The sequence below is a fragment of the Zootoca vivipara genome, chromosome 14, assembly GCF_965207765.1.
Source record: "Zootoca vivipara chromosome 14, rZooViv2.hap1.1, whole genome shotgun sequence".
Taxonomy (NCBI): domain Eukaryota; kingdom Metazoa; phylum Chordata; class Lepidosauria; order Squamata; family Lacertidae; genus Zootoca; species Zootoca vivipara.
The window spans coordinates 32,317,235-32,343,056 of record NC_142597.1 but is presented as its reverse complement, the minus strand read 5'-3'; the positions used below and the strand labels follow the sequence as shown (position 1 = coordinate 32,343,056).

The following is a 25,822-nucleotide window of genomic DNA, read 5'->3' as shown; positions in this document are numbered from 1 at the left end:
ATTGCGATTTTGACCCCTGGCCTTGTACCATACCTAGAGAAATAGATCAGATTTCTTCATGCTGTTATCAGGATCTTAATTTCTGGTCTTTTCTGTGCCAGGTTCACTCACCCTGTTCATTTTAATTCTGCTTTAAATCCAGGTTCCTTTAAGTCTTGTAATTATCATTAGTATTTACTTCCTGCTATTGCTTTTTGATTATTGAAATCATGGTATATATTGTACTTTTTAGCACTGTTTGTTGCTTTGTAAGCAGCCCAGGTAATATTTAGGCCTATATAAATTCAATAAACAAAAGTAGATTTCCAGTAAAGGGTATCCCCTCCTCACAGTTCCCAGGAATTTGGTTTGGCGTGATAGGTCATTAGATGCTCCCCACCTGCCAAAATCACTTTTGGGTCTATCAGATCTTGGTTCCTAGAAAAATGCACTGGCACCGGCGAGGCACCCCTCCTGCATAGACTGCTATGGGATGGCTAGATGACTCTATGAGAGGTCTTTCAACTGTCCCTGGTTTTAAAAACTCGCTCAGGCATCTCTCCCTGGTAATTTTACCCAGGGATGGGAAAAACATCTGCAATCTTGAAATGCCAGCATCCTGCCTTATTGTTGTCAATTAGATTTCTGTCTAATTTCTATCTATCTTCCAGCAGAGATTCAGCAGGTGCCCTTGCTTTTAACTTTCAGGAGTCTCTGGAATAGGTGTGTGTGTGTGTGCCAGCAGGCTATGCAGTTGTTTAAAAATATTTTTATTCAGCCAGTCATTTTAATTATTGTTTTGTACTGCTTTGGATGAGTTTTTTCTTTTTTAGTTCCTCTTTGTACAAAATTTATACATACCGCTTGATTGTAGTAAAACGTCTAAGTGGTTTACAAACAATATTTAATTTGCCAAGAAAAAACAGGTAAAAATGTTTTAAAATAATTAAAATTAATGGTGAAAGAGATTAAAACACATCTCCTATGTGTCTGGAAAGACCTACCTACCTCAACAATTTCATTTTAAACAGGCAGCCTACCTGATGTCGATAGATAGGAATTTCTGAAGTGTTGGTGCGACCACACTGGAAGATCGATTGCTTACTATGTTTAAAATCATTTTTATTTAATACAAATTTTATATTGCTCTATGCCACCTGATATTTTATGAGATGGCGGTGTGTGTGTGTGTGTATGCATGTTTGTAAGTATATATGTATATATGTAGGGCAGGATTTGAATGCAAAAAAAAAAAGAATGAATGAATAACATGACAGCGCCCAATCTTATGGAAAGACTGGGCAAAAAGGTGACTTGTAGTTACGAGACTCTACTTATCTCTTATTGAAAGTTGATTTATGGATATGGGTGGATTTCTGTGTGACGTTAGATTGACCTTTTGTGAATATAGGATTAAAAATGGAGAAACAGGATACCTCTCTGACAGGTGCTAGAAAAAAGCAGGAGATGTCTTTGAGAGCCGCCCAGGATCTTCCAGTGGGTTGCTGTTGATAAAAGTGCTCTTAGATGGACTTCTGATCTGACCCAGGAGAGTTTTTCTTTAATGCTTCAAACTGATAACTTAAAGTTCCCTCTTACCTAATTCTCAAAGCAGCCGGAAGAGTATAAGGCCTAATTCTTAAATGTATTTTGATAATTGTATTGTGTCCGCTCTTCTCTACAGAACTATTTTGTACCATTTTATGTAAACGGCATAGGGTATCATTATTATTAAGCATTAAAATATTGCTATATTGTTTGTTTCCAGGTGTGATAAGAACTTGAAATCATGACGGACTCCAAATATTTCACCACCAATAAAAAAGGTTAGATTCCACTCATTCATGTGATGTTGCAGCTTGTTTCTAGAGATACCTGGTGTGAGGGACAGGGGATATCGCGAAGTCCCTCCCCTCCTGAGTTCCAGCCCATCCCCGAGCGCAGGGGAAAGCAGGGAGAGCTCCGTCTCAAGTGGGGAAGCAGGAAGTGGGGTCCAAGGCTCAGGCAGGGTAGCGGAGCCATCGTCCCAGGTGGGACAGGAAGAGGGAAGAAAGGGGGGCAGACCTATTCCCCCAACTCCGGAACTGCACCGAAAACGTAGGGGGAAGAGGCTGGGTCTCCCCAAGTTATTATGTTGGAGAAAAACGCGCCAAACGCCACTCGGAGGTTCTGATTCTAGCGGATAAGATGTGTCTCTGTAAATAGCACTGCCTTCAGCACTGTAAATACGCAGCACCAATAAAAAGATAAAATGCAGAGCGGTGTAGAGTCGTTACTCTGAAGTAGCCCGCTCCGGCCACTGTGACACCTGGGTTGGGGTGGGGGGAGGATTTGGGAATGATGCAGATGTGGTTCAAAAGCCTAGGCAGCATGCTAGATCACATGGAGGCTCTTCCTTCCATGCCAACTCTCTTTCCACTGGCTTTGGGGGAAAGGCATTGGCAGCCATCCTATAAAACCATTGCTGAGTCCAGTGTCTGCAGAATATTAGGTTTTGCTGAATCAGTCTCCGTTTCAGTTCTCGGGAAATGTTCTAGATGGATTCTAAAGCAATTTTCCTACTGTTTAGGTTGTATATATAATAATATAATATAATATAATATAATATAATAATTTATTATTTATACCCTGCCCATCTGGCTGGGTTTCCCCAGCCACTCTGGGCGGCTTCCAACAAAAGGTTAAAAACACATTAAAACACCAGTCATTAAAAACTTCCCTAAACAGGGCTGCCTTCAGATGTCCTCTAAATGTCAGATGTTTGTTTATTTCCTTGACCTCTGATGGGATGGCGTTCCACAGGGCGGGTGCCACTACCGAGAAGGCCCTCTGCCTGGTTCCGTGTAACCTCACTTCTCGCAGGCAGGGAACCGCCAGAAGGCCCTCGGCACTGGACCTCAGTGATCCGGGCTGAACGATGGGGGTGGAGACGCTCCTTCAGGTATACTGGGTATACTGCATGATACTTGAGCGGTGGGGAACTCCTTTGGAATTCCTTTTCCTGGAAGAGGGAGCTGTTGGTGGCCATTAGCCACAATGGCCATGCTCTGCTGCCACAGTTGGAGGCAGCAACGCTTTCTGAAATACCACTTGGTGGAAGCTGCAGGAGGGCAGAATGCTCTTGGGCTTGGATCCTTGTGCGTTTCCCTCAGGCGTCTGGTTGGCTGCTTTGAGAAGGAGGGTCCTTGACTAGATGGACCATTGGCCAGAACCAGCAGGAGTCATCATTATGCCTTCTTATGTCTGTCTGCTGTGGCCTCTCTCTCACGGCCTCACGTTTCATTTCAGGGGAGATCTTTGAACTGAAAGCAGAGCTCAACAATGAGAAGAAGGAGAAGAGGAAAGAAGCTGTGAAAAAGGTCATTGCTGCCATGACCGTGGGGAAGGATGTCAGGTAACACACCGTGTGTGTGTGCGTGTGTGATTTTTATTAAATTTTCTGTTTTGCAATTTATAGTACAGTGGTACCTCGACTTACGAACGACTAGACAACTGAATTTTTCGACTTACGAATGGGGGTAATGGCCGCGCACTTACGAATGTCTCGACATCCGGGAAAAAACCGCGGTGGTTTTAGATAGGGATTTTTCGACTTACGAATTTTTAGATAGGGTTGCTTCGACTTACGAATTTTTCCGTTTTCAATGCATTCCTATGGGAAATCACGTTTCCAATGGCGTTTTTTCAACTTACGAATTTTTCAACTTACGAAGGTGCCTTTGGAACGGATTAAATTCATAAGTCGAGGCACCACTGTACTCATTTTTACATCACTACGATAACAATGACTTCGCTCTTTCTCTTTCCATGGTTCATTCTACATATCATAAAACCCTGCATATTTTACAAAAACTATACCGTTCAGTTTTCCCTTATTGCATCCATCAAAACTTCGTTACACTGTTGAATTTATCGTAATGCTGCCAGCGTTTTCTCCTGTACACAATTATTTCCCATATATTCAATAAACATTTTCCAATCTTCTCTAAACATATGTTCTTCTTGTTCTCTTATTCTATATTTTAAGTCTGCAAGCTGTGTATATTCTGTCAAGTTAAGTTGCCATTCTTCTTTGGTTGGGACCTCGCTCGTTTTCCATTTTTGAGCTAACAAAACACAGGCCACAGTAGTGGCATACATAAACAACCTTTTTTTTTTGACACCTGGGAATTTCAGTCTGAGTTATCCCCAACAGAAAGGACTCTGGGTTTTTTTGGGAAAGTACTTTTGAACATTTTTTTCAATTCATTATGTATCATTTCCCAATATGCTTTTACCCTTCAGGTAACACTCCTCTTCCTCTCTTTCTGCCTCCACAGTGCTGGAGCCCTCTAGCAGGGAAGCTGCATCTCTCCTCTAGCCATTGCTGCAGTCCAGCTCCCATCAGCCCCAGTGCACCGTGCCCAGTGACTAGGGGTGAGGGGGGAGTTTTAGTCCAGCAACACTGGGAGAGCAGCAGGCTCCTCACCCCGGTCCCTGTGTCTGGGACTCTTTGCTGTCATGGAAGAAGCAATCTCTGGGCATACTCAGGGGAAAATGTTCCTCCTCTAAACATTGTGAAGATTCCAGTTCCCATCAGCCCCAACACAGCATGGGCAGTCCAGCAAAAACAGGAGGGTCAAATCCTGTAGGGCAGGTGGTAGTGGTGGTGAACCTTCAGCCCATGAGCTGAATCAGGCCGGCCAGGCCGTTTTGGCCCAGCCACACCCACCAGCTTGCAAGTCTGACATGAGACCGCCGAGTCAGGTTTCCACGCTTCAGTTTTTCCTCTGTTGGGGCCGGTCCTACCGTTAGGCAGTGCAGATCTGTTTTAAAAGTGCGTTTTATGTTTGACTGCCTTTGGCAATGCTTGCTTTCGAACTGTTTAAGGTCATTTTATTTGTTAAATGTGCATTCTGTAGTTGATCTCTTTTGCAGTGTTTTGTTTTGAAATCTTTAAGATAGTATTTGACTTTCCTGTTAATTACATTGCTTTGAATGTATACTTCAGCAATGTTTAATTAGATGTTTTAGTGTGTTGTTAAACTGCTTTGAGATTTATACCTTAAAAATATAAATATTCCTTTAATAATAGAGTCGGAAATGACTAAACAACAACAACAACAACAACAACAAATAATAATAATAATAATAATAATAATAATAATATGCTTGGAATGTTGGAGGTCTGCTTCCAGTTTCAGGGTTCCTGCTTCAACTCAACATTTTCATTCCCTCCCTCTCTCTCTGTCTGTCTGTCATCCAGCTCCCTTTTCCCAGATGTAGTGAACTGCATGCAGACTGACAACCTGGAGCTTAAGAAGTTGGTCTATTTGTACTTGATGAACTACGCCAAAAGCCAGCCAGATATGGCCATCATGGCAGTCAACAGTTTTGTGAAGGTAATGGGCGTGGGTGGGGAATTATAGGTGCCTTAATTTTACTACATGCCAGCAAAGCTCCAGCTGTCGTGATGGCTGGGTTGCATGCCGAAGGAACCCTTCCCCCCCGATGTTGCGATGACATCCTTATATGCAGCATGTTCTCTGACAGTAGGAAGAGCCGTGCCTCAGTGAAAGGGCATCCCAGGTTCCATCCTCAGCATCTTCAGGTGGGGCTGCGCATCTTTAGGAGAATGGCTTTATTTAATAATATCTATATACTGCTTGATTTAAGCAAAAAAAAAAAAAGACCTCAAAGCGGTTTACGAAAAGAATAAAATAGTAAAATACGGACAATGAAAAAGGCCCATTTGAAACATTCAAAGAATAATTAAAAACCAAAGGTTAAATCAAGGCAAGTTACAACACATGTCAACATTATGCAAATCTGGGTAGGGTCATCTAGGCAAGACTGTTTTAAAGGTAAAGGGACCCCTGACCATTAGGTCCAGTCGTGACCGACTCTGGGGTTGTGACACTCACCTCGCTTTATCGGCCGAGGGAGCCGGCGTACAGCTTCTGGGGCATGTGGCCAGCATGACTAAGCCGCTTCTGGCGAACAAGAGCAGTGCACAGAAACACCGTTTACCTTCCCACTGGAGCGCAGTACCTATTTATCTACTTGCACTTTGACGTGCTTTCGAACTGCTAGGTTGCAGGAGCTGGGACCGAGCAACGGGAGCTCACCCCGTCGCAGGGATTCGAACCGCCGACCTTCTGATCGGCAAGCCCTAGGGGCTCTGTGGTTTAACCCACAGTGCCACCCGCGCCCCTGTTTTAGGTGCTACTCTGCAGATTGAAGCGTGTGTGGGCCTATCCAGGGTAAGGCAATCTCACACGTAAAATGATCCCAAGTTCCTAAGGGCTCGATATACCAATAGTAACACCTTGCCCAGGCGGCAAACTGGCAGCCAGTGCTGTTCTCTGAGCAGAGGCGTTGCATGTTGACATGGCCTCACTTCCTGCCAGCCGTCGTGCCGCAGCATCCCGCCCTCGCTGCAGCTTCCAGGTCAAGCGCAAGGGAAACCCCCACCTAGAGCACATTGCAGCAATCCACCCCTGAAGCAACTTGATTGCGTCCCAGGAAGTGGCGGGACTCAAACTCTCTCCCTCTGGGGGAGTGAACACAGAGCACCTTTGTGACGATCTGCTTCTCTTCCTCGCCCCCAGGACTGCGAAGACCCCAACCCTCTCATCCGTGCGCTGGCGGTGCGCACCATGGGCTGTATCCGCGTGGACAAGATTACCGAGTACCTGTGTGAGCCGCTCCGCAAGTGCCTGAAGGATGAGGACCCCTACGTGCGGAAGACGGCGGCTGTCTGCGTGGCCAAGCTGCATGACATCAACGCCCAGATGGTGGAGGACCAGGGCTTCCTGGACTCCCTTCGCGACCTCATAGCAGACTCAAATCCTATGGTAAATAAAATACCCCTCCCGCACGGAGGCTTCCTTGACGCTTGGCCTAATGTTTCTTGGCTAATGCATGCGTGTACAGGTGAAACTCGGAAAATTAGAATATCGTCGAAAAGTGCATTTATTTCAGTGATGCAACTTATTATTTTTTATTTTTCTTTTAATTTTTACAAATGCTCTCTTTGGGAAATTCCACAGTAAAAAAACAAATAGTTACAATAATATAAAAATAAACATCGCTATTACATTTCATTAATTGCATTCCATTTATAATTGACCCGCCTAACGACAAATAATTACAACAAATAAAGGCTTGATATATCTTGCTTTGCATGTCATGCGTCTATCTCAGGCACCCCCAAACTATGGCCCTCCAGATGTTTTGGCCTACAACTCCTATGATCCCTAGCTAACAGGACCAGTGGTCAGGGATGATGGGAATTGTAGTCCAAAATATCTGGAGGGGATGCCTGGTCTATCTCATATATTGGTTTCACTGAAATAAATGGACTTTTTGAATATATTCTAATTTCCCGAGTTTCACCTGTATGTGCGCAGGATTGTGGCATGGTGTAGCTCAGCACCAGAGCACCTGCATTTCGTGCAGAAGGCCTCAGGATCGGTCCCCAGTGGCATCTCCAAATGGGGATGTTGTGGCCAGTGCTGAGCTAGATGAACCACTGGTCTGACTCCGGATAAGGCAGCTTCCTATGTTCCTGTTTCAAGCCTTTACTCAGAACAATGAGGACTAGAATCATGCTTGGGTCCAGGTTTGAAAAGAGGTGTATCTGAAATCCTGGACAGCCGCTGTTGGTCAATGTAGGCCAAGGCTCCCGAAGCGTGGGTCTTCAGCTGTTTTTGGACTACAGTTTCCATCACCACCTGACTACTCGTCTTGCCAGCTAGTGGTGATGGGAGTTGTAGTCCAACAACAGCTGGAGAACCATTTTACATTATGGTTCCTGAGACCGAGGAGGAGGTTTTCGACTGTTTGGGTACAGGCGGAGACCATTTTGAATTAAGATGATGGACAGCACTGATTTTTAACCACTGGTTTTGAAACTGCACAAGTTTCCTTGCCCCTTAGAATTCACTAGTGAGGTCCGATGTGTGGCTGCTGGTTATCAGTAGAACAATTCCATGTGAAATATTAGAACGTAAACACCCGTAATGAAAAGGTGCAATAGAAACAATCGTATTAAAGCAACATGGCAGACACAGGTTGAGAGATCAGGGGCCTACCTGTTTGAACAGGTGTGTCTTCAAAAGGCATGGGGATGTCTCTACAGGGGCGCCTTCTGTATGTCAACAGGGACGGCATGGGTTAGAACCAGGGAGAAGTGCTCTTGTTCCAATAGGGTCAAGCAGATTTTCCCCCGCCCCCAAAAAAGGATTTGGGGAGTCAGTCATGGCATTCGTTGGCCCCAACCTTGCCATGAGCTCATTCACCTTGGCGTACTGAGGCAGATGCCTGCCCACCCCTGCTGGCAAGCAGAATTAATCCCCCAACACCAGGGAACTTTACATTTGGGCGTTTGGTGGTGGGGCTTTAGCCAACCCCTTAATCTCCAAATTTTGATGCGTGTGCACAGGTCATAGTTGGTCTGTGTGCAGAGTCCCTGCTTACAGGCTGCCATATTTTTGGGATCATCTCCATTTTACCAGACTCTCATGTGTTCATTTGGGTAATCATCTGTGGCAGGAAACAAGCCTTTGAGATGACCAGCAGGTAAGCAGAGAGCACCCTTCCCTGGGCAGGTTATATCCAGATGGGGTGGTGGTGGTGGGTGGTTGTAGTCTAAAACATCTGCAGGGAAGGCTGGTCTGGATTATCTAAAGGCCTAGACTCCAAGGCCTCCCCAAAGGGCTGAATGCAGCTGCTGTGGGCAGACTTTTCTAACGCCCTGCCTTGAAGGCTCCAAATAGCTCACCATGCTAAGTTACTAGTTTCAAATACATCCGGTTCTGACCAGGCCAGCCAAAGCAAGTTAGGGCCAGAATTGCCACCGAGAACAGATTCCCAAACCTCCTCCTCTCCCTCTCTCGTCGTGCGTAGTTGGTGGTGGAGGTGACATCTGGTGACCGCCCGTTCATCCTGGCTGGGGTCTGTGCCGTTGTCCGGCTTTCCCACTTTCTGGGCTCGTAATGGAGCAAATGGACCAGAACGCCAATCCCGCCGGCTTGAGCCTCTCTTGATAGTGATGTATTTGCTGGCCAAGTGCCAAGAGTCCCTTCCACAAACAAGGAACATCAGGACGATCGGTTCTGAATTTGATCTTTTGGCTTTTCCTGAGACAGTGGCGCCCAAAGTGTCTGGCTTTGCTGCTGCTGCTGCTGCTGCTGCTCCCCCCTCCACCAGCCCTTTGCTAGGAAATTAGATGCCTTTCTGGCTTTTGTAATGCAGCATTCCAAACTGGTTCTGTTTAGACTTCCTCCCATGAATATTGATGGTTTCTCAGAGACGCCGTGTTCTCGCCAAAGCAACTGTCTCCTTATGATAGGGAGTGTAAAAAGAATGCCTTTTCTACGTCTTAAGTCTTTATTTAACTGTCACCGGGTTAAAAAAAGGTCTTGTTTATATACAGGCCCCCCCCCAAATGACAGGACAAAAATCCTACAGCAAAAAGGTGAATTAGATCTGTGTTGTGGTCCTGTGGAGATGTAATTTTTGGGCATTGCAAAAGACAGAAGCATCCTATTAAAGCTGAGAACGTGGACGTTTTGCAGTTTGAGTGCGGGGGATCCAGTCATTTTGCTGAAAGCAGTAGTGTGGTATAGCGGTTAGAGTGATGGACTGAGAAGAGGGAGATTGAGGCCCAAATTTTCTCTCAGCTTTAAAGCTTACGAGGTAACCTTAGGTCAGTCTCTGTCTGCCTATCTTTTCCTTGCCTACCTCCCAAGAGCGTTCTGAGGGTATGATGGGAGGGGGGGGGAGAACAATATATGCCACTTTAAGCTCCTCGGAGGAAAGGTTGGGATATTAATTTAATGAATTAACAACAGAAACAACAATATACCAGAAACTTGAAAAGCTGAAGCTTGTGAAGTAAGCACAGGTTGGCTGTTAAAACCTGGGGATTTGTGTCTCCCCATTGGCTGAACTGCAGTGATGTCACAGAAGCCCCAGGGGAACGAGAGAAGGCCAGAGAGAAGCGAGAGTGTAGCGTTCTGTTCTTTATCTAGTGTTTTTGAGCATCCAAAGCCTACCGTGAACCTCATCCTATCGGAATCCCTGAAACGGCCTTGTAAATTGGGCCAGTATTATTATGTCCCATGTTGTGCATGAGAAATGACGTGGTTTGCCAGAAGCGAAATGTACTTTAGGGGAAGCCATGTGTATTCCGATTGGTAGCCGATTCTGCTATCCACTGTGCTACACCAGCTTCCAAGAGACATGGCAGCAGGAAGGCTAGGAAGCCCCCAGGGGCTTGGTGGAGGCCCCTGGTCCTGTGGCCGATGGGCCACAATACTGTATAACCCAAGTCTTCCTTTGTCAGAGTCTTCAACTGGTTCCCAAAAGCTGGATACACCTTGGGCCGTTTCTCCTGGAGCTGTGGAAGATGAGCCACAAGGGGGCAGCACTGGACTGCTCCCACAAGGCAGGAGATTCATTTTTGTTCTAGCTCAGGCATCCCCAAACTGCGGCTCTCCAGATGTTTTGGCCTACGACTCCCATGATCCCTAGCTAACAGGACCAGTGGTCGGGGAAGGTGGGAATTGTAGTCCAAAACATCTGGAGGGCCGAAGTTTGGGGATGCCTGTTCTAGCTGGAGGGGGCCATAGGGCTGGCGGGCAGTGCAGTGCCAGGGACTTCCATGTTTGACCTTCTTTGATGATGGGCCAGTTCCCCTTGCACCTCCAGTTTAAAGGATTAGTCAGAAAAAAATCAAACCGCTAGCACGTTTGCAGAGCTAAGCAGGGTCCGATAACGGTTTCAGATTGGATGAGGGAATGCATGTTGAGATTTCTGCATTGCAGGGGGTTGCAATGTCCCTTCCAGCTCTTCAGTTCCATGATTCTTCGATGGATGGCTGCTAGCCACGATGGCTGTGCTCTGCCTAAACCAGGCATCCCCAAACTTCGGCCCTCCAGATGTTTTGGACTACAATTCCCATCTTCCCTGACCACTGGTCCTGTTAGCTAGGGATCATGGGAGTTGTAGGCCAAAACATCTGGAGGGCCGCAGTTTGGGGATGCCTGGCCTAAACAGTTAGAGGCAGTGATGCTTCAGAGTACCAGTTGCTGGAAAACGCAGGAGGGGAGAGGGCTTTAGTGCTCAGGTCTTGCTTGCTACTGTGAGAACAGGATGCTGGACTAGGTGGGCCACTGGCCTGATCCAGCAGGCTCTTCCTATGTTCCTATCTCTCTGCCCAAGATCCTGAATTGTTGCCAGTCAGAGTGATGACACTGGACCAAGCAGGCCAGAAGGCCTGGCTTGTTTCAAAACAGATTCCTAGGTCCTAACGGGAATTAGATCACTTGTGGCTATTCCTCCCACTTTTGGCGTGGGCATGTGCTGAAATCTGAGGAAATGGAGATGGCTCCCTGGTCGGGGGGGGGGGGCTATACCTGATCTCCTCTCCCCTCTGGTACAAAGATGCAGTGTGGTGAGTCCCTAGGTAGCCGTGGGCAGGCTGTTGAACCCGCCCTGTCCCTGTTCCCCCACCTGCAGATCTGCTGCAGAACAAAACAGTCAAACGCGCCCCCTTAACCTTTCACTTCTGCTGCTCTTACTTTTAACGCCAAATGAAAGCAGCTCTTTGCAAGGGGTCCATTGTCTGGCATGTTCTGTTCTTCTTGCTGCTGTGATCTTTTCTCTCCCCACACCCTCCTTTCCCAGAATCATTTCGGCATCCTTTGTTGACTGCCACATTATTATTTTTTAAGTGAAAACCTTTGCTTTTCCACCCTCCTCCTTTTCTTTTTCTTCTCTGCTGTAAAAAAAGAAGCAAAACCGATGCCAAAAAAAAGGCACGGCTTCAAATCCAGGAGAGCTGGATTTCATATTGTTGGTTTCCAGATCCCATCCATTCTGGCAAGCATCGGGGCGCAGCGATGGCACCAGCAGGTTCTATACAAAAGCATTTTCTGAGATCTCATTGGCAAAGGATTCAATTTCCCCCTTCCCTGGCTTGCCTCTTCTGAATTTGTAGATTCGGATGGAGACCTGGCCTGGCATCTTTTGACTGCTCCCCTGGCCGCAGTCACTAAGCTTTGGAAGACCTTTGAGCTCAATAATCTGGGCTATTTTAGTATCCTAAGACTTGGCAAATCTTGAAAAAGAATCTCACATGAGCTAAAACGTTTTGTGGGCCAAAGAGCTCGAGATGACTTCTTTGCCACTTGGCCTCATTTCATTTAACCTACAAATATAGCGGAGAGCTGCTGCCAGTCAGTGTAGACAGCGCTGGGCTAGATGGAGCCCATGGTCTGACTTGGTGCGAGGCAGCTTCCTATGTTCCCATTGTGCAGAAACATGAGGACTAGCATCACACTTCATTTTCAGAGGAAGGACCGCAGCTCAGGGCCAGAGCATCTGCTTTGCAGGCACCGGGGTCCAGTCCCTGATGGCATCTGCAAAGAGGGCTGGGAAAGACTGCTGAGAAGGGCTGCCAGGTAGCATCATAGCTGCCAAGTTTCCTGTTTTTCGCAGGAAACCCCCGTATTTTGTTACCATTTCCCGCTGTTATCCCGAATTGATAATATCCCGTAAAGCTCATGTCCCGGCTCCCGGCTGTCTGTGCATATCTGGATATCAGAAGCGATTTCTGGTGCCCAGACATGCAGACACGGGCAGAGCGGCACTGGAAGTCGCTTCTACGCATATCTGGACATGTGTAGAAGCGACTTCCGGTGCCGCGCCGCCGTATAGAAGCGGCTTCCGGTGCCGCGCTGCCACTGATCCCGGATTTTTCAGTCCAGGAGTTGGAGGGTATGGGTAGCATAGATGAGAAGCTGAGGTGGACAGGCTCTGTCTAAGGCAGCGGAAGGGTGTTTATGTGCTCAGCACCAGAGAGCCAACCACACCTTCATTTGCCATCCTCTTCCTAACCATCTTTCCTCCTCCACCTCCTGGTGCTGCCTCCATCCACCTTTTCTCCTTCCTGGCACTTAATAGGTGGCTGAGACTAAGATTCAGGGCCTCTAAATGGCAGGCGCATTCCCCTCCATTAGCCACATTCCACACTTGGTTTAATTTCCAATTAGCCTTGGATAATAACAAATGTAATCTAATTGCTCTTCCTCCTGGTGTCCCAGATCCCCTCCTGCTTTCCCCGTCTATCACATTTTCGTCTTCCCTGCTTGATGGAGAGAGACAGGCTTCTTTCTCCCTTCCACCCCCTTGTTCATTAAGTCATTTTATTCACTGCTGAATTGGAAGTGAAGGATCGTTCACATCCCCAGTTTCTCTCTCACACACAAACCCACAAACCCACGTCGCTTTTCCTCTTGAGCTGGCACTCTTTGGAATTAAAAAATAACAATGCCAAGAATGCTGCTCCTTCCACATGTTTGGGGCTAATTTTTATTTTTAAAATAGAGGTTCTGGGGCTCAAGCCCACTTTTTTCTTTTGTAAAGGTTTTTTTAAATTGTATTTTATGTTCTAATGCAGGCATCCCCAAACTTCGGCCCTCCAGATGTTTTGGACTACAATTCCCATTTCCCCCGACCACTGGTCCTGTTAGCTAGGGATCATGGGAGTTGTAGGCCAAAACATCTGGAGGGCCGCAGTTTGGGGATGCCTGTTCTAATGCATATAAAACAGAGAGGACAATTATATAGCAACAGAAGAAAATTAACAGGTAAAAAATGAAACCGTAAAGGGGATATGTAGAATAAACACAGTTCCATATGTGTTAAGTAACAAAGCACCAAATAGCAAAAGGAAAAAAAATGGAGAACAAATGTATTTGCATAAAGAAATAATTTTTGTGTTATTTGATCATTGAGGATTGTTCCAGATTTGTCAGGCTTGCAGTGAGGGTTGTATTGAAAATGATGGTTCCATTCTGTATTATTACTTATTTGCAACCCCCCCCCCAACCGCCACCTTTATATTCCACTCAAGGTGGCGTACTTGGGTTTTCCTCTCTTCCATTTTGTCCTTACAACAACCCTCTGAGGGAGGTTTGGGTTGAGAGAGGCAGGGACTGGCCCAGCTCACCTAGTGAGCTGCATGGCCGAGTGGGAATTCGAACCCTGGTCTCCCAGGTCCTGGTCCGACACTCTTAACCATTACAGCGCCCTGAGTGGAGCCACCTTTCTCTCTCTCTCTCTCTCTCTCTCTCTCTCTCTCTCTCTCTCTTTGCCACCCACATGAAATTAGGTTGAGGACCCTGCGAGATCAGGTTGAGGGTCACAAATGGCCAACCCCAATTCTACTCCCAGAGAACTGTGGACTGGTTATACTTTGAGTTTTGCTGGTGTGCATGATTGCTTTGTATATGCTCAGAGACCATCTTGCTTCTTTATATAATTCCAAGCTTTGGGTGTGCATTATAACGCCCCCACAAAATCTCAGCCAAGATTCCGAAAGCATGGATTGTTTCTTTTCCCTTCCCTCTTGCAGGTGGTGGCCAACGCTGTAGCGGCATTGTCCGAAATCAGCGAATCTCACCCAAACAGCAACCTGCTGGACCTGAACCCCCAGAACATCAATAAGCTGCTCACTGCTCTGAACGAGTGCACCGAGTGGGGACAGATCTTCATCTTGGACTGCCTCTCCAACTACAACCCAAAGGATGACCGCGAAGCCCAGAGGTAGGTGGGCCTCGGGTTGCAGACCCCCGTTCCTTAGCTCCGCTTGCTTCCTCCTGGCTCACCAGCTTCACATCTGTGGGCAGAGGTATGTGACACCTCTAGAGTAATATGCACCTGACTTGGGGAACCCCTTGCTGCAGGATTCTTGTAACGGACACTGGGGAAAGAGTGGAAATAGTCATGGAGGATGCCTCTTGCAGCAGCTGAAACGTAGTCTCTCACTTCATATGGCTTGCCTTTTAAAAGAAGAAAAGCAAAATAAAAATAATTATTTTAAAGAAAGGAAAGGGAACCTCAGCAGATAAGGCTGCCAACATATTAAGGGGGTTCAAGTTCAGATTTCAAATCACCGTAAAAATTGACCTGTCTACGTCAATTTCACATTTTTGTTTGTGGTATTTGCTATAAATAATAATGGGATGTGAAACCCCTGTAGCTCTGTAAACTTACAGGCTTCTTTTTATAATCTTTTTAAAATTGATTTTCAAAAATATAAACATACGATATAAAACAACTCAAAATCCAAATATCGAGATTACTCTGAATCTCCTGACTCCCCCCCCCCATCCCTTCCATGGGTCCTTTAGATTCTGTTTTCAACTGCATATCAATACTTTCCCATTTTTTCATCTTCCTAGGTTACCTATACATTCTGATACATTACAAGTGTATTTAAAACCCTGCTAATGTTTTGACCTGCTTACAATGATTTTGTATAGACATTATAAATATTTCCCATTCTTTTTTAAAAATTCCTCGTCGTCTCGATTCCTGAGCTTCCCAGTTAATTTTGCCATTTCGGCATAGTCCATCAACTTGGTTTGCCAAACTTACAGGCTTCAAAATGCAACTATTGATGTGCATCAAGGCAGGCTGTTAGTTAAAGGGCTAGAGGAAGCTGGCTGTGCAACAGGAAGTGTCTGGGCTGTTGGCGCAACCCGGTGCAAGAACCTCGCTGACTTCCCGCGTCTCCTCTTGCCGTCCCGCTAGCCCGACTTGTACACCCTTCAGGAACTTAGCGCTATGTCGAGTTCCTCCCAGTGTTTTCCGGGTGCATCCTGAATCTTTTTTAAAAAATTTCTTTTAGATTTTCTAAATAAACAAAAAACAACAAAACAAAAACAATTACATTCCATCTTAAATTCCCCCTCTCAGTTCCTTACGCTCTGCCGAGCTGTGACTTCCCTCTCTCCCGTCATTCGGATTTATTTCTCACGCTTATCTAGCAGTTCCTTTTTACAAGCATGTATAGATTAAATTCGTAGGGTTTATGTCAGTCCCGCCAGTGACCCTTAAACTTCTACAGTTTTTCTCCATATAGTCAATAAATTTACTCCATTCCTTCTAGAACTTTGTCTCTCCCTGGTTTCGGATCCCACAGGTCAATTTTTCCAATTCTGCATAGTCCATCATTTTCGTCTGCCGCTCCTCAATCGTTGGTATCGCCTGTAATTTCTATTTTTGGGCTAATAAAGTCCTCGCCGCAGTTGTAACATACATAAATAGTCTCTGATCTCCCTTTGCTATTTCCTCTCCCAATAATTAGTCCCAATAAAAAAGCTTATTAGTCCCAATAAAAAAGCTTTGGGTTTTTGGGGAAAGGTGTACTTAAACATCTTTTTCAACTCATTGTATATCATTTCCCAAAATCCTTTTACTTTCTCGCATGTCCACCACATATGATAAAATTCATCTTTATCTTTACATTTCCAGCATGTTTTACTACTCATCCTATACATTTTAGCTAATTTTACTGGTGTTCAATACCATCTATACATCATTTTCATTACATTCTCTTTCAAAGCGGTACATGCAGTAAATTTCGGTGCATCCTGACTCTTGGCTCCCTCCTCTCCCCCCCCCCCCTCCTGGCAGCATCTGTGAGCGAGTCACTCCCCGCCTCTCTCACGCCAACTCTGCTGTGGTGCTGTCAGCTGTCAAGGTGCTGATGAAATTCCTGGAGCTCCTCCCCAAGGATTCTGACTACTACAACATGCTGCTGAAGAAGCTGGCCCCACCGCTGGTCACCCTGCTGTCCGGGGAGCCCGAGGTCCAGTATGTCGCCCTGAGGAACATCAACCTGATCGTGCAGAAAAGGTCAGAGGGCAGCTTGGGGAAACTCTTCCACCTGGACGGCTGCCTCACTTCTTTGTGCCCAAACAATTAATTGATTGCATTTCTAGCCTCCTGTATCCCCCAAGGAGCTCTAGGTACAGGTGAAACTCGGAAAATTAGAATATCGTCGAAAAGTGCATTTATTTCAGTAATGCAACTTAAAAGGGGAAACCAATATATGAGATAGACGCATGACATGCAAAGCAAGATATGTCAAGCCTTTATTTGTGGAAACAAAATAAAAAAAACTCCTTCCAGCAGCACCTTAAAGACCAACTAAGTTTTTATTTTGGTAGGAGCTTTCGTGTGTATGAAGTGTGCATGCACACAAAAGCTCATACCAAAATAAAAACTTAGTTGGTCTTTAAGGTGCTGCTGGAAGGAGTTTTTTTTATTTTGTTTCGACTACATCAGACCAGCACGGCTACCTACCTGTAACTAGAACTTTATTTGTGGTAATTGTAATTATTTGTCGTTAGGCGGGTCAATTATAAATGGAATGTAATTAATGAAATGTAATAGCGACGTTTATTTTTGTATTATTGTAACCATTTGTTTTATTACTGTGGAATTTCCAAAAGAAAGCACTTGTAAAAATTAAAATAAAAAATAAAAAGGTTGCATTACTGAAATAAATGCACTTTTTGACGATATTCTAATTTTCCGAGTTTCACCTGCAGATCCATGGTTCTTTTTCCTCTCCTCACAACAAACCTGTGAGGTAGGCTAGCCCAGGCATCCCCAAACTGCGGCCCTCCAGATGTTTTGGCCTACAACTCCCATGATGCCTAGCTAACAGGACCAGTGGTTGGGGAAGATGGGAATTGTAGTCCAAAACATCTGGAGGGCTGAAGTTTGGGGATGCCTGGGCTAGACTGAGAAGCAGTGACTGACAACCCCCCCCCCACCTCCAAAGTCACATCCAGTGAGCTTCATGTCCGAGTGGGGATTTAAATCATTTATCTTTCTCAAGTAAAGCCTATCGGAGTGGCTTCCTCTTGATGACAGATACATGCATGCATCCCAGCTTTTGGCAGTGACTTTGCCTCTTTACGAGGAGTCGCTAAGCGGGTAGGGGTGGCTGTTCACACAGACTGACGTCATCCCTGTTTAAGGCACCCGCTGCATGTGTGAACTGAGGTGTGTATTTTTTGGGAGCCGCCCTGTTTTTGTGATTGTACGTTGTTTTAAATGTATTTTTTAAATATTAGTATTTTTATTGAAAACAATCACAAAGGGGGAAGTGTGTGTGGGGGAGAACAAAGAAAGAGAAATATATATACAGTGGTGCCTCGCAAGATGAATTTAATTCATTCCGCGAGTCAATTCGTTTTGCGAAAAATTCATCTTGCGAATCATGGTTTCCCATAGGAATGCATTGGAATTTGTTTTTTTGCCCATAGGAACGCATTAATTAAATTTCAATGCACTCCTATGGGAAACCGCGAGTCGCAAGACGAATTTTTCGCAAAACGAATTCGTCTTGCAAGTCACCATCAGATCGCAAGACGCATTCATCTTGCGAAAAATTAGTCTTGCAGGGCATTCGTCTTGCGAGGTACCACTGTATATACAACAATGCAGTGTAATATGTTACCATACATTCTAAATATAGATTTATATAGTGTTATTATCCTAATAGATATGTAGATGTTAATAGCCTACTGCATTCTGTATAAGCTGATTTCAAATGTTGTCATATTGATCCAAACAAAGTCTACATCTGTAAGCAGTCTGTTCATAAGTTGCAGGTGTTGTCATATTGTCAGTCCATTGATTGATTATTGATTATTGGCAGTCCATTGATTGTCATAACTTTATTCCTTCAGTTCATCAGTATCAGTCTCTTGGCCACCATTAGTGCACGAAGAATCCATTTCCGTTGCCCCATTGTTAATTTCCATACAATAGCTATACAGTTCACATGTAAAATGTTGTGTTTTAAACAGTTGTAACCCACCCTGGGATAGGGACACGGGTGGTGCTGTGGTCTAAACCGCTGAGCCTCTTGGGCTTGCCGACTGGAAGGTTGGTGGTTCAAATCTGTGCGACGGGGTGAGCTCCCGTTGCTCTGCCCCAGCTCCTACCAACCTAGCAGTTTGAAAGCGCACCAGTACAAGTAGATAAATAGGTACCACTGTGGCGGGAAGGTAAACGGCATTTCTGTGCGCTCTGGCACTCAGCAGGTGTCCCTTTATGCCATAAGCAGTTTAGTCATGCTGGCCACATGACCTGGAAAGCTGTCTGTGGACAAACACCAGCTCCCTTGGCCTGAAAAGTGAGATGAAAACCACACCCCATAGTTGCCTTTGACTGGACTTAACCGTCCAGGGGTCCTTTACCTAACCCACCTTGGGACCTTGAGGTGAAGGGCTGGTGATAAGCTAATAACAACAATAATAAATTGTGCATGCATTCTCTTCCCCAGACCTGAAATCTTGAAGCAGGAGATCAAGGTGTTCTTTGTGAAGTACAACGACCCCATCTACGTCAAGCTGGAGAAGCTAGACATCATGATTCGCCTGGCATCGCAGGCCAACATTGCTCAGGTCAGCTCTGGGGGGGCCAGAGGACACCTGACACGTGTGTGTGTGTGTTCTACAGAATAACAAACATGGGAAGCTGCAATCTGCAATCAATATCATTACAAGATTGCTTCTCCACTAACCTCGCTAGGAACTATAGGCTTGCAACCTAAAACAACAACACGACACACAAGGAAAAGGGACAGGGAGGGAAGAAGAAGAAAAATCAACGTCGGGCACCAATTCTTAAAAGGCTGTTCTTATAATGAGCGGGTGACACAGTTCAACATAAGAGATGCCTGATGGAGCTGGGCTTTCGGCAAGGCTGATGGAGTGAGCCTTCTGTCTTTTGGAGTCTGAGACAGTCTGGGTGCCCCCAGGTGATGAACAAGGGAGAGGAGTCCTGATGGAGCTGGCCTGTCTTCTGCAGCCTTTGTCTTCTGCAAGGCCAGGGAGGCAGAGGCACTGCAGGGGACTCCGCCTCTGAGTCAGTGGATGGCGGCAGGGCTGCATCCTCTGACAGGGCGGGCTTGGAATGACGGAGCTGCCCACCCCAAGGAAGTAGCCTGAACAGAGTCCTCATAAAAGCCAGAGGCGGATTTAGGGCAGCGTGACTGGTTCCACCGCACTGGGCGCCAAGCCTAGGGGATGCCACAGAGCGTCACAACTGTGATGTAGTGAATTGAGCAGAACAGAAGGCGAGAGGTGGCGGGGAGCCGAGTTTTGGGCTCACACAGGGTGCTGCTGAAATTGGAAAGGCCAAAGTCCGCCCCTGTCAAAGTTCCCAGCCAGTGACTTTTTTAAAAAAAAAAATAGAAGGAAGATGGAAGTTCCATTGATTGGGTCAAAGCAGGGGAGAGGGTGCAACTATAAATCTGACTTATAATTAAGTGATCATTATAATTACTACATCATCATTGCCTGATTCCAACAGGTTCTGGCGGAGCTCAAGGAGTACGCCACAGAGGTGGATGTCGATTTCGTCCGCAAAGCAGTGCGGGCCATTGGACGCTGTGCTATCAAGGTGGAGGCAAGTGAACTGACCAACCCCCCCCCCCCCCGCCGTTTCTGCTTTGGTCTATGGGGACCTTCTGCATGCAAAGCAGGTGCTCTGCCACTGAACTATGACCTCTCCCCTGCGGAGAATCCTGTTCTGATTTCTGTAATACCAGGCGGTGGGTGAGCTGAAGAGTTGTGGGTTGGATCCTGGCCGGCATTTGCGCTGGGGCCTGGCCTCTGACCTCCTTTCTCTGTCCCGTCCCTCTTTGCAGCAATCGGCTGAGCGCTGTGTCAGCACCCTCCTAGACCTCATCCAGACCAAGGTCAACTACGTCGTCCAGGAAGCCATCGTGGTGATCCGGGACATTTTCCGCAAGTACCCCAATAAGTAAGCATGGCTCCCCATAGTCTACACCCCTGCAACAAAAAGCCCTGGGGCAGCTGATGCTGTCATTGATGTCCTTATTAGATAAATTGGAGTTCTTGTTATACCCACCAATAAGAATCAAACCAAGAACTCAGGCCAACAATACCACTCAATAATGAGAATAATTCCTATTAACAAACCAATTGTGAACATAGAAAACAAAATTACATGCAACCATACAATTTCTGTAATAAACTTCATGTTTAAATAATATTTGCAAACTGAAAATTTCTCAGTTCTATAGTATCTAATTGAATAATTCAGGTTCCAGTTCCATTAAAAAGGCTTTTGACGCAAAATATCAATACGGCATTTAGTGTAGAAATCTTTTAGACCACAATAATCCGAAGTCAGAATATATCGATACCGCCGTATTGATATTTTGCGTCAAACGACTCTTTAATGGAACTGGAACCAGAATTATTCAATTAGATACTATAGAACTGAGAAATTTTCAGTTTGCAAATATTATTTAAACATTAAGTTTATTACAGAAATTGTATGGTTGCATGTAATTTTGTTTTCTATGTTCACAATTGGTTTGTTAAAAGGGATTTTATTCTCATTATTGAATGGTATTGTTGGCCTGAGTTCATTCTTATTGGTCGTTGATGTCCTAGCTGTGCTTAGGAGTGTGGGGCTTCTAGGCTTCTCCACCTCTCCTGGCAGAAATTCCCCTCTTCTGTTTTTGAAACAAACCCAATTGCTTATTACCGTTGGCTTTAAAGCTGGTTTCAGACACCTGGTTTAAATTGAGCCATGGTTAAGTGTTCTGTTTTTGTTTACTCAGTTTTTACCCTCCTTTTCAATTATGTGACTTTCTAGGTGATTTAAAAGTTTTTAAAGACCATAAAAACAACTTCTGGATGCTGAAAACAACTCTTAGTGGTTTGACAGCAGTAGTGAGGTTCAGTCCTTGTTTTCAGAGTTTGATCAAGACAAAAAAAATGTTTTTACCTTCTGAGGACGGGGTGAGTGGCTGGGATCTCTGCAAAGGCCCGTCTCTTAGTGGGTGGTAACCTTGCATCCTAAATATGTTCACTTGTGCTGGGGTTCACTCCCATGTTTTCAAGCTATGCTGGTTGAAGATGCCTCTCGAAGTAGGAGAATGGAGGAATGGGGGCTGCTGGCAGAGGGTGGCAGAGAAGAGGCAAGAGTTCTTAAATTTGAGGACTAGGAGCTTGAAAAGGTTGAGCCAGAGAATCTGAAAATTAGGATGCCACAGGAGTTGGCAACTGCAGAGAAAGCAAAGCGCTTAACTTTGCCTTGGTGAACCAGGTACGAGAGCATCATTGCCACCTTGTGCGAGAACCTTGACTCTCTGGATGAGCCAGACGCCCGCGCGGCCATGATTTGGATCGTGGGCGAATATGCGGAGAGGATTGACAATGCGGACGAGCTCCTGGAGAGCTTTCTGGAGGGCTTCCATGATGAAAGCACCCAGGTAATATTTCCCTCTCCAGTCCTATGGCGCCCTTTGGGGGGGGGGGGAATGAAACTGTCTTAGAACGAAACAGAGGCACCAATGCCTCTAAATTCCAGTTGCTGGGAACTGCAGAAGGGGAGAGTGCTCTTGTGCCAAGGATTCCCAGTGGTATGTTTCAGAACAGATGCTGGACTAGGTGATCCTTTGATTCAGCAGGCTGTTAGGATGTTTCCGGGGCTGCAGGTGGGAGACATTCCCAGCCTTACATGGAGAAGCTGAGAATGGAACCTAAGACCTTCTGTATGCAGATTAGGCACTCTATGACTGAGCTGTGGATCCTCCTTTAAGCTGCTTTAGACCAAGTCAGACCCTTATCATCTAGCTCAGTATTGTCTACACTGACTGGCAGTGGCTCTCCAGGGTTTCAGACAGGGAATCTTTCCCAGCCCTCCCTGGAGTTGCCACGGGGGATCAAAATTGGGACCTTCTGCATACAAGACAGATGTCCTGCCACTGAACTGTGTCCCATCTTCAAAGCGTGCCGCTTCGAAGGAGCAAGCTGGGCCCTTGCATTTTAGTAACTGGGTGCAGCCTGAAGACTCGCTCACATTTCCATTTTTAAAAAAGGAATTTACTCTAACCAAGCACCCACCTGAAGGCTCTCTAGAGCCATATTTAACAACTAATGCGTTTGAGAGAATTATTCCAGGTCAAAATTATTTTTAGATCAATTAAGTTGGTGGGAAATAATTCAAGACACTATTTAGGAATTAAGGAACGGTAGATCTACAGAACCAGATGAGTTCTGTGTGGATTATTAAAAGCACTTTTCAGAAAATCTTACTCCACACATATTGGATATATTTAATAATGGTTTTCCCTCAGGATAGATCCCAGAAACCTGGAGGCAATCTAAAGTAATACTCATTCCTAAAAACCAAGCAAGTATATTTAGCAGCTTGATTCCCATAGGCCAGTCACATTGCTTCATGTAGATCACACTTTTTAAAAAAGCTACAGTTCTAGCAAATAGACTCTGGATATTTATAGCACATTACATTTTCCCAGACCAGTTAATTTTTCTGATGCAAAGGTTCGTAGCAGACCCCATCAGAGAGTTACTGAATGCTATTCATTATTCCAGGTGAAATTAATCTCAATTAGATGCCTTGGCTTTAGATGCCTTTAAAGCCTTCGCTTGTATAGAAAATACATTTCTTTTGCAAGTAATTTCAACTCATGCCATTAGACCTATTTACAAGCCCTCTGCAGCTAAGATTAGGATAAATGGCTGGTTCCAAATGTCCAAAAAATGTCCAACAGGTACTAAACAGGGACTCACTTTCTCCTCTTTACTTTTTTGCTCTCACTTTGGAAAGTTTGGCAGTGATGCTGTGAGCTACTGTTGATATCAAAGGACTTACCAGAAAAAGGAAGGAACATTTAATTCATTTTGGGGTGATAAGTTATTTTTGCTCTCTGACCCATTAGTTGCAGATCCTTTATTTATAAAAAGAATTGCAAGAAACGGCAAAATTTTGCTGTGTGTCCTCGCCTCTTAATAGCCACTTTCCTGGTCAGAGTTCAGCCTGCCAGTCTCTCCCCTTTTCTCCCAGGAGGTTGTGGGCTGTAAGGAACAGACCTAGGAATGGTAGGGAGCAGGAGAAGCAGGCAGGGAAGTTTTTCAGCTCTGACCTGGGGAGATATGGGGCTGGGAAGGAGGATAGCGAGGATTAGGGCAACATGGGTCACAGTGGGGCAAAAGCAAGCAGAATGGGTGCCGGAAAAGGGAGTAGTACAAGCTTCTTGGGTGCACCCTGGGAGGCGGGGAGAGGAAGGGGCTCCTTCTGGATCCCAATAGCCATTTTTTTACCCCAGAAGCTTGCCCAAGGAAATCAGCGGGCTGCCTCTTGCATTATCCTTCTTTGCTACAGGTGCAGCTCACCTTGCTGACCGCCATCGTCAAACTGTTTCTGAAGAAGCCGTCCGAGACTCAGGAGCTGGTCCAGCAGGTGTTGAGCCTGGCTACGCAGGTAAGCCTCTCGGCTGGGCATGTGTGGGACTCCATTTTCTACATGGGGAGAACAAAAAAACTACAGGGTTATTGGGGAAGGCTCAGGTGCAAAGAGGCCAAACAGTGGCCTGGTTGCAAGTGTTTTCCTGTGTCGTGTGGGCACAGGGTCCTCCTGCCTTTGGATTCTGGTGTGTTGAGTCTGCACAGCAGGTTTTTTATTTGAGATCACTTCCCATTCCTTCCAGACTCAGGGCGTTCTTGCCAAGAGTTTATAGATCGCTTGCACTGCTCAGCAAACGCCCGGTGTTAAGAAGCCCACTCAGCTGAGCCACGCAGTGTTTTATTAGCATCCTTGGATCAGCGTCGGCTACTTGATGTGTCTCGGGACTTGGATTCCGATCTGTGGTGGTGGGAAAGTAAAACCAAATCAAAACAAGACTCTTTGGATGTGTTATTGTTCCTGCTGATTCATTGGGAAATAGAGAAATACTTCATTTCTCTCCCTCTGCTTTTAAACAGAGGTTGGGGGGCATCTGTCAGGGACTCTTTAACAGGGGTTGGCCTAGAATGACCCTTGGGGATACCTTCGAACTCCACAAGTCTTTGATTTTAGTAACTGGGTGCCCAACCAATCATTACCATTCTGCCGCTGAGCTGTGGCCATTCCAGGAGTAAAGTAAGATTCTGTTCCTCATAATGATAATGATGATAATAATAATAATAATAATTAATAATAATATTATTTATACCCCGCCCTTCCCAGTCAAGACCGGGCTCAGGGCGGCTAACAACAAAAATATCAACGCAGGTATAAAAGAAACAATTAAAATGCAGATTAATACAATGTTAAAATTCCATTTTAAAATTTAAAATCTACAAGTAATATAAAACCATTATAAGATAAAACCTTAGGGGAGGGTAACCCCGGGGTCAGACTGCGTCAGTCCAAAGGCCAAGTGGAACAGCTCTGTCTTGCAGGCCCTATGAAAAGATGACAAATCCCGCAGGGCCCTAGTCTCCTGAGACACAGCGTTCAGCGTTCCACCAGGTCAGGGCCAGTACTGAGAAGGCCCTGGTCCTGGTCGAGGCCAGCCTAACCACCTTATGACTCGGGATAGCTCAGCCAGTAGACCATGAGACTCTTAATTTAAGGGTTGTGGGTTTGATCCCCACGTTGGGCAAAGAGATCGCTGTCCTGTAGGGGGTTGGACTAGGTGACCCTCGTGGTCCCTCCTAACTCTACGATTCTATTATTCTAGTTCTGAATGAAGGGCTGATTTAAATAGGAATGTAGGGCTATAACCAACTATTTTCTACTCTGATTAGACCTCTTTAAAATGATAGACCTAAATTAGTCATGCCCTCATAGTAATGTCCTGTCTGATTCCCACACCCAGTTTTTCAAGAATTTTTTTTTTTTAAGTGCAGCCCTCCCAGGAAATAGGTGGTGTTGCACACTCCTTGCGCCCTCCTCTCCTGCCCAGTGTTAGAAACTGAGTTATGGAAGCTGGGAACTAAAATGGCACCTTAAACCTAGATTATGGGCACCGCAATGGAGTGTCTAGGTGTGCTTTTTTATAGCAAGAATGCAAAGCTGAAAATGAATGAACTGCAGCTAAAATATTCTGTTCATTTTTCATAGTCCTTCCCCTGCCTATGGTTGGCCCTGGGTTTCCACAGCCACATTTGAATATGTGCCTGTATATGAGAAGAAACATCCAGCTTGGCAGGATTTTATTGTT

At 45.5% G+C, this 25,822-nt stretch overlaps 1 protein-coding gene across 2 annotated transcripts in view; it reads left to right on the top strand.

Moving 5' to 3' along the window:
• The window catches only part of LOC118096866 (AP-2 complex subunit beta), a 64,477-nt gene that overhangs the window by 1,976 nt on the left and 36,679 nt on the right, over positions 1 to 25,822 (top strand). For both annotated transcript variants that reach the window (XM_035139183.3, XM_035139185.3), the window contains exons 2-12: positions 1,748 to 1,805; positions 3,268 to 3,373; positions 5,225 to 5,360; positions 6,570 to 6,815; positions 14,384 to 14,574; positions 16,450 to 16,671; positions 19,118 to 19,238; positions 20,149 to 20,244; positions 20,486 to 20,601; positions 21,919 to 22,084; positions 24,001 to 24,099. In XM_035139183.3, coding sequence (XP_034995074.1) covers positions 1,769 to 1,805; positions 3,268 to 3,373; positions 5,225 to 5,360; positions 6,570 to 6,815; positions 14,384 to 14,574; positions 16,450 to 16,671; positions 19,118 to 19,238; positions 20,149 to 20,244; positions 20,486 to 20,601; positions 21,919 to 22,084; positions 24,001 to 24,099 — 1,536 coding nt within the window. In that variant the 5' untranslated portion in view covers positions 1,748 to 1,768. The remainder of the gene's footprint in view (positions 1 to 1,747; positions 1,806 to 3,267; positions 3,374 to 5,224; positions 5,361 to 6,569; positions 6,816 to 14,383; positions 14,575 to 16,449; positions 16,672 to 19,117; positions 19,239 to 20,148; positions 20,245 to 20,485; positions 20,602 to 21,918; positions 22,085 to 24,000; positions 24,100 to 25,822) is intronic.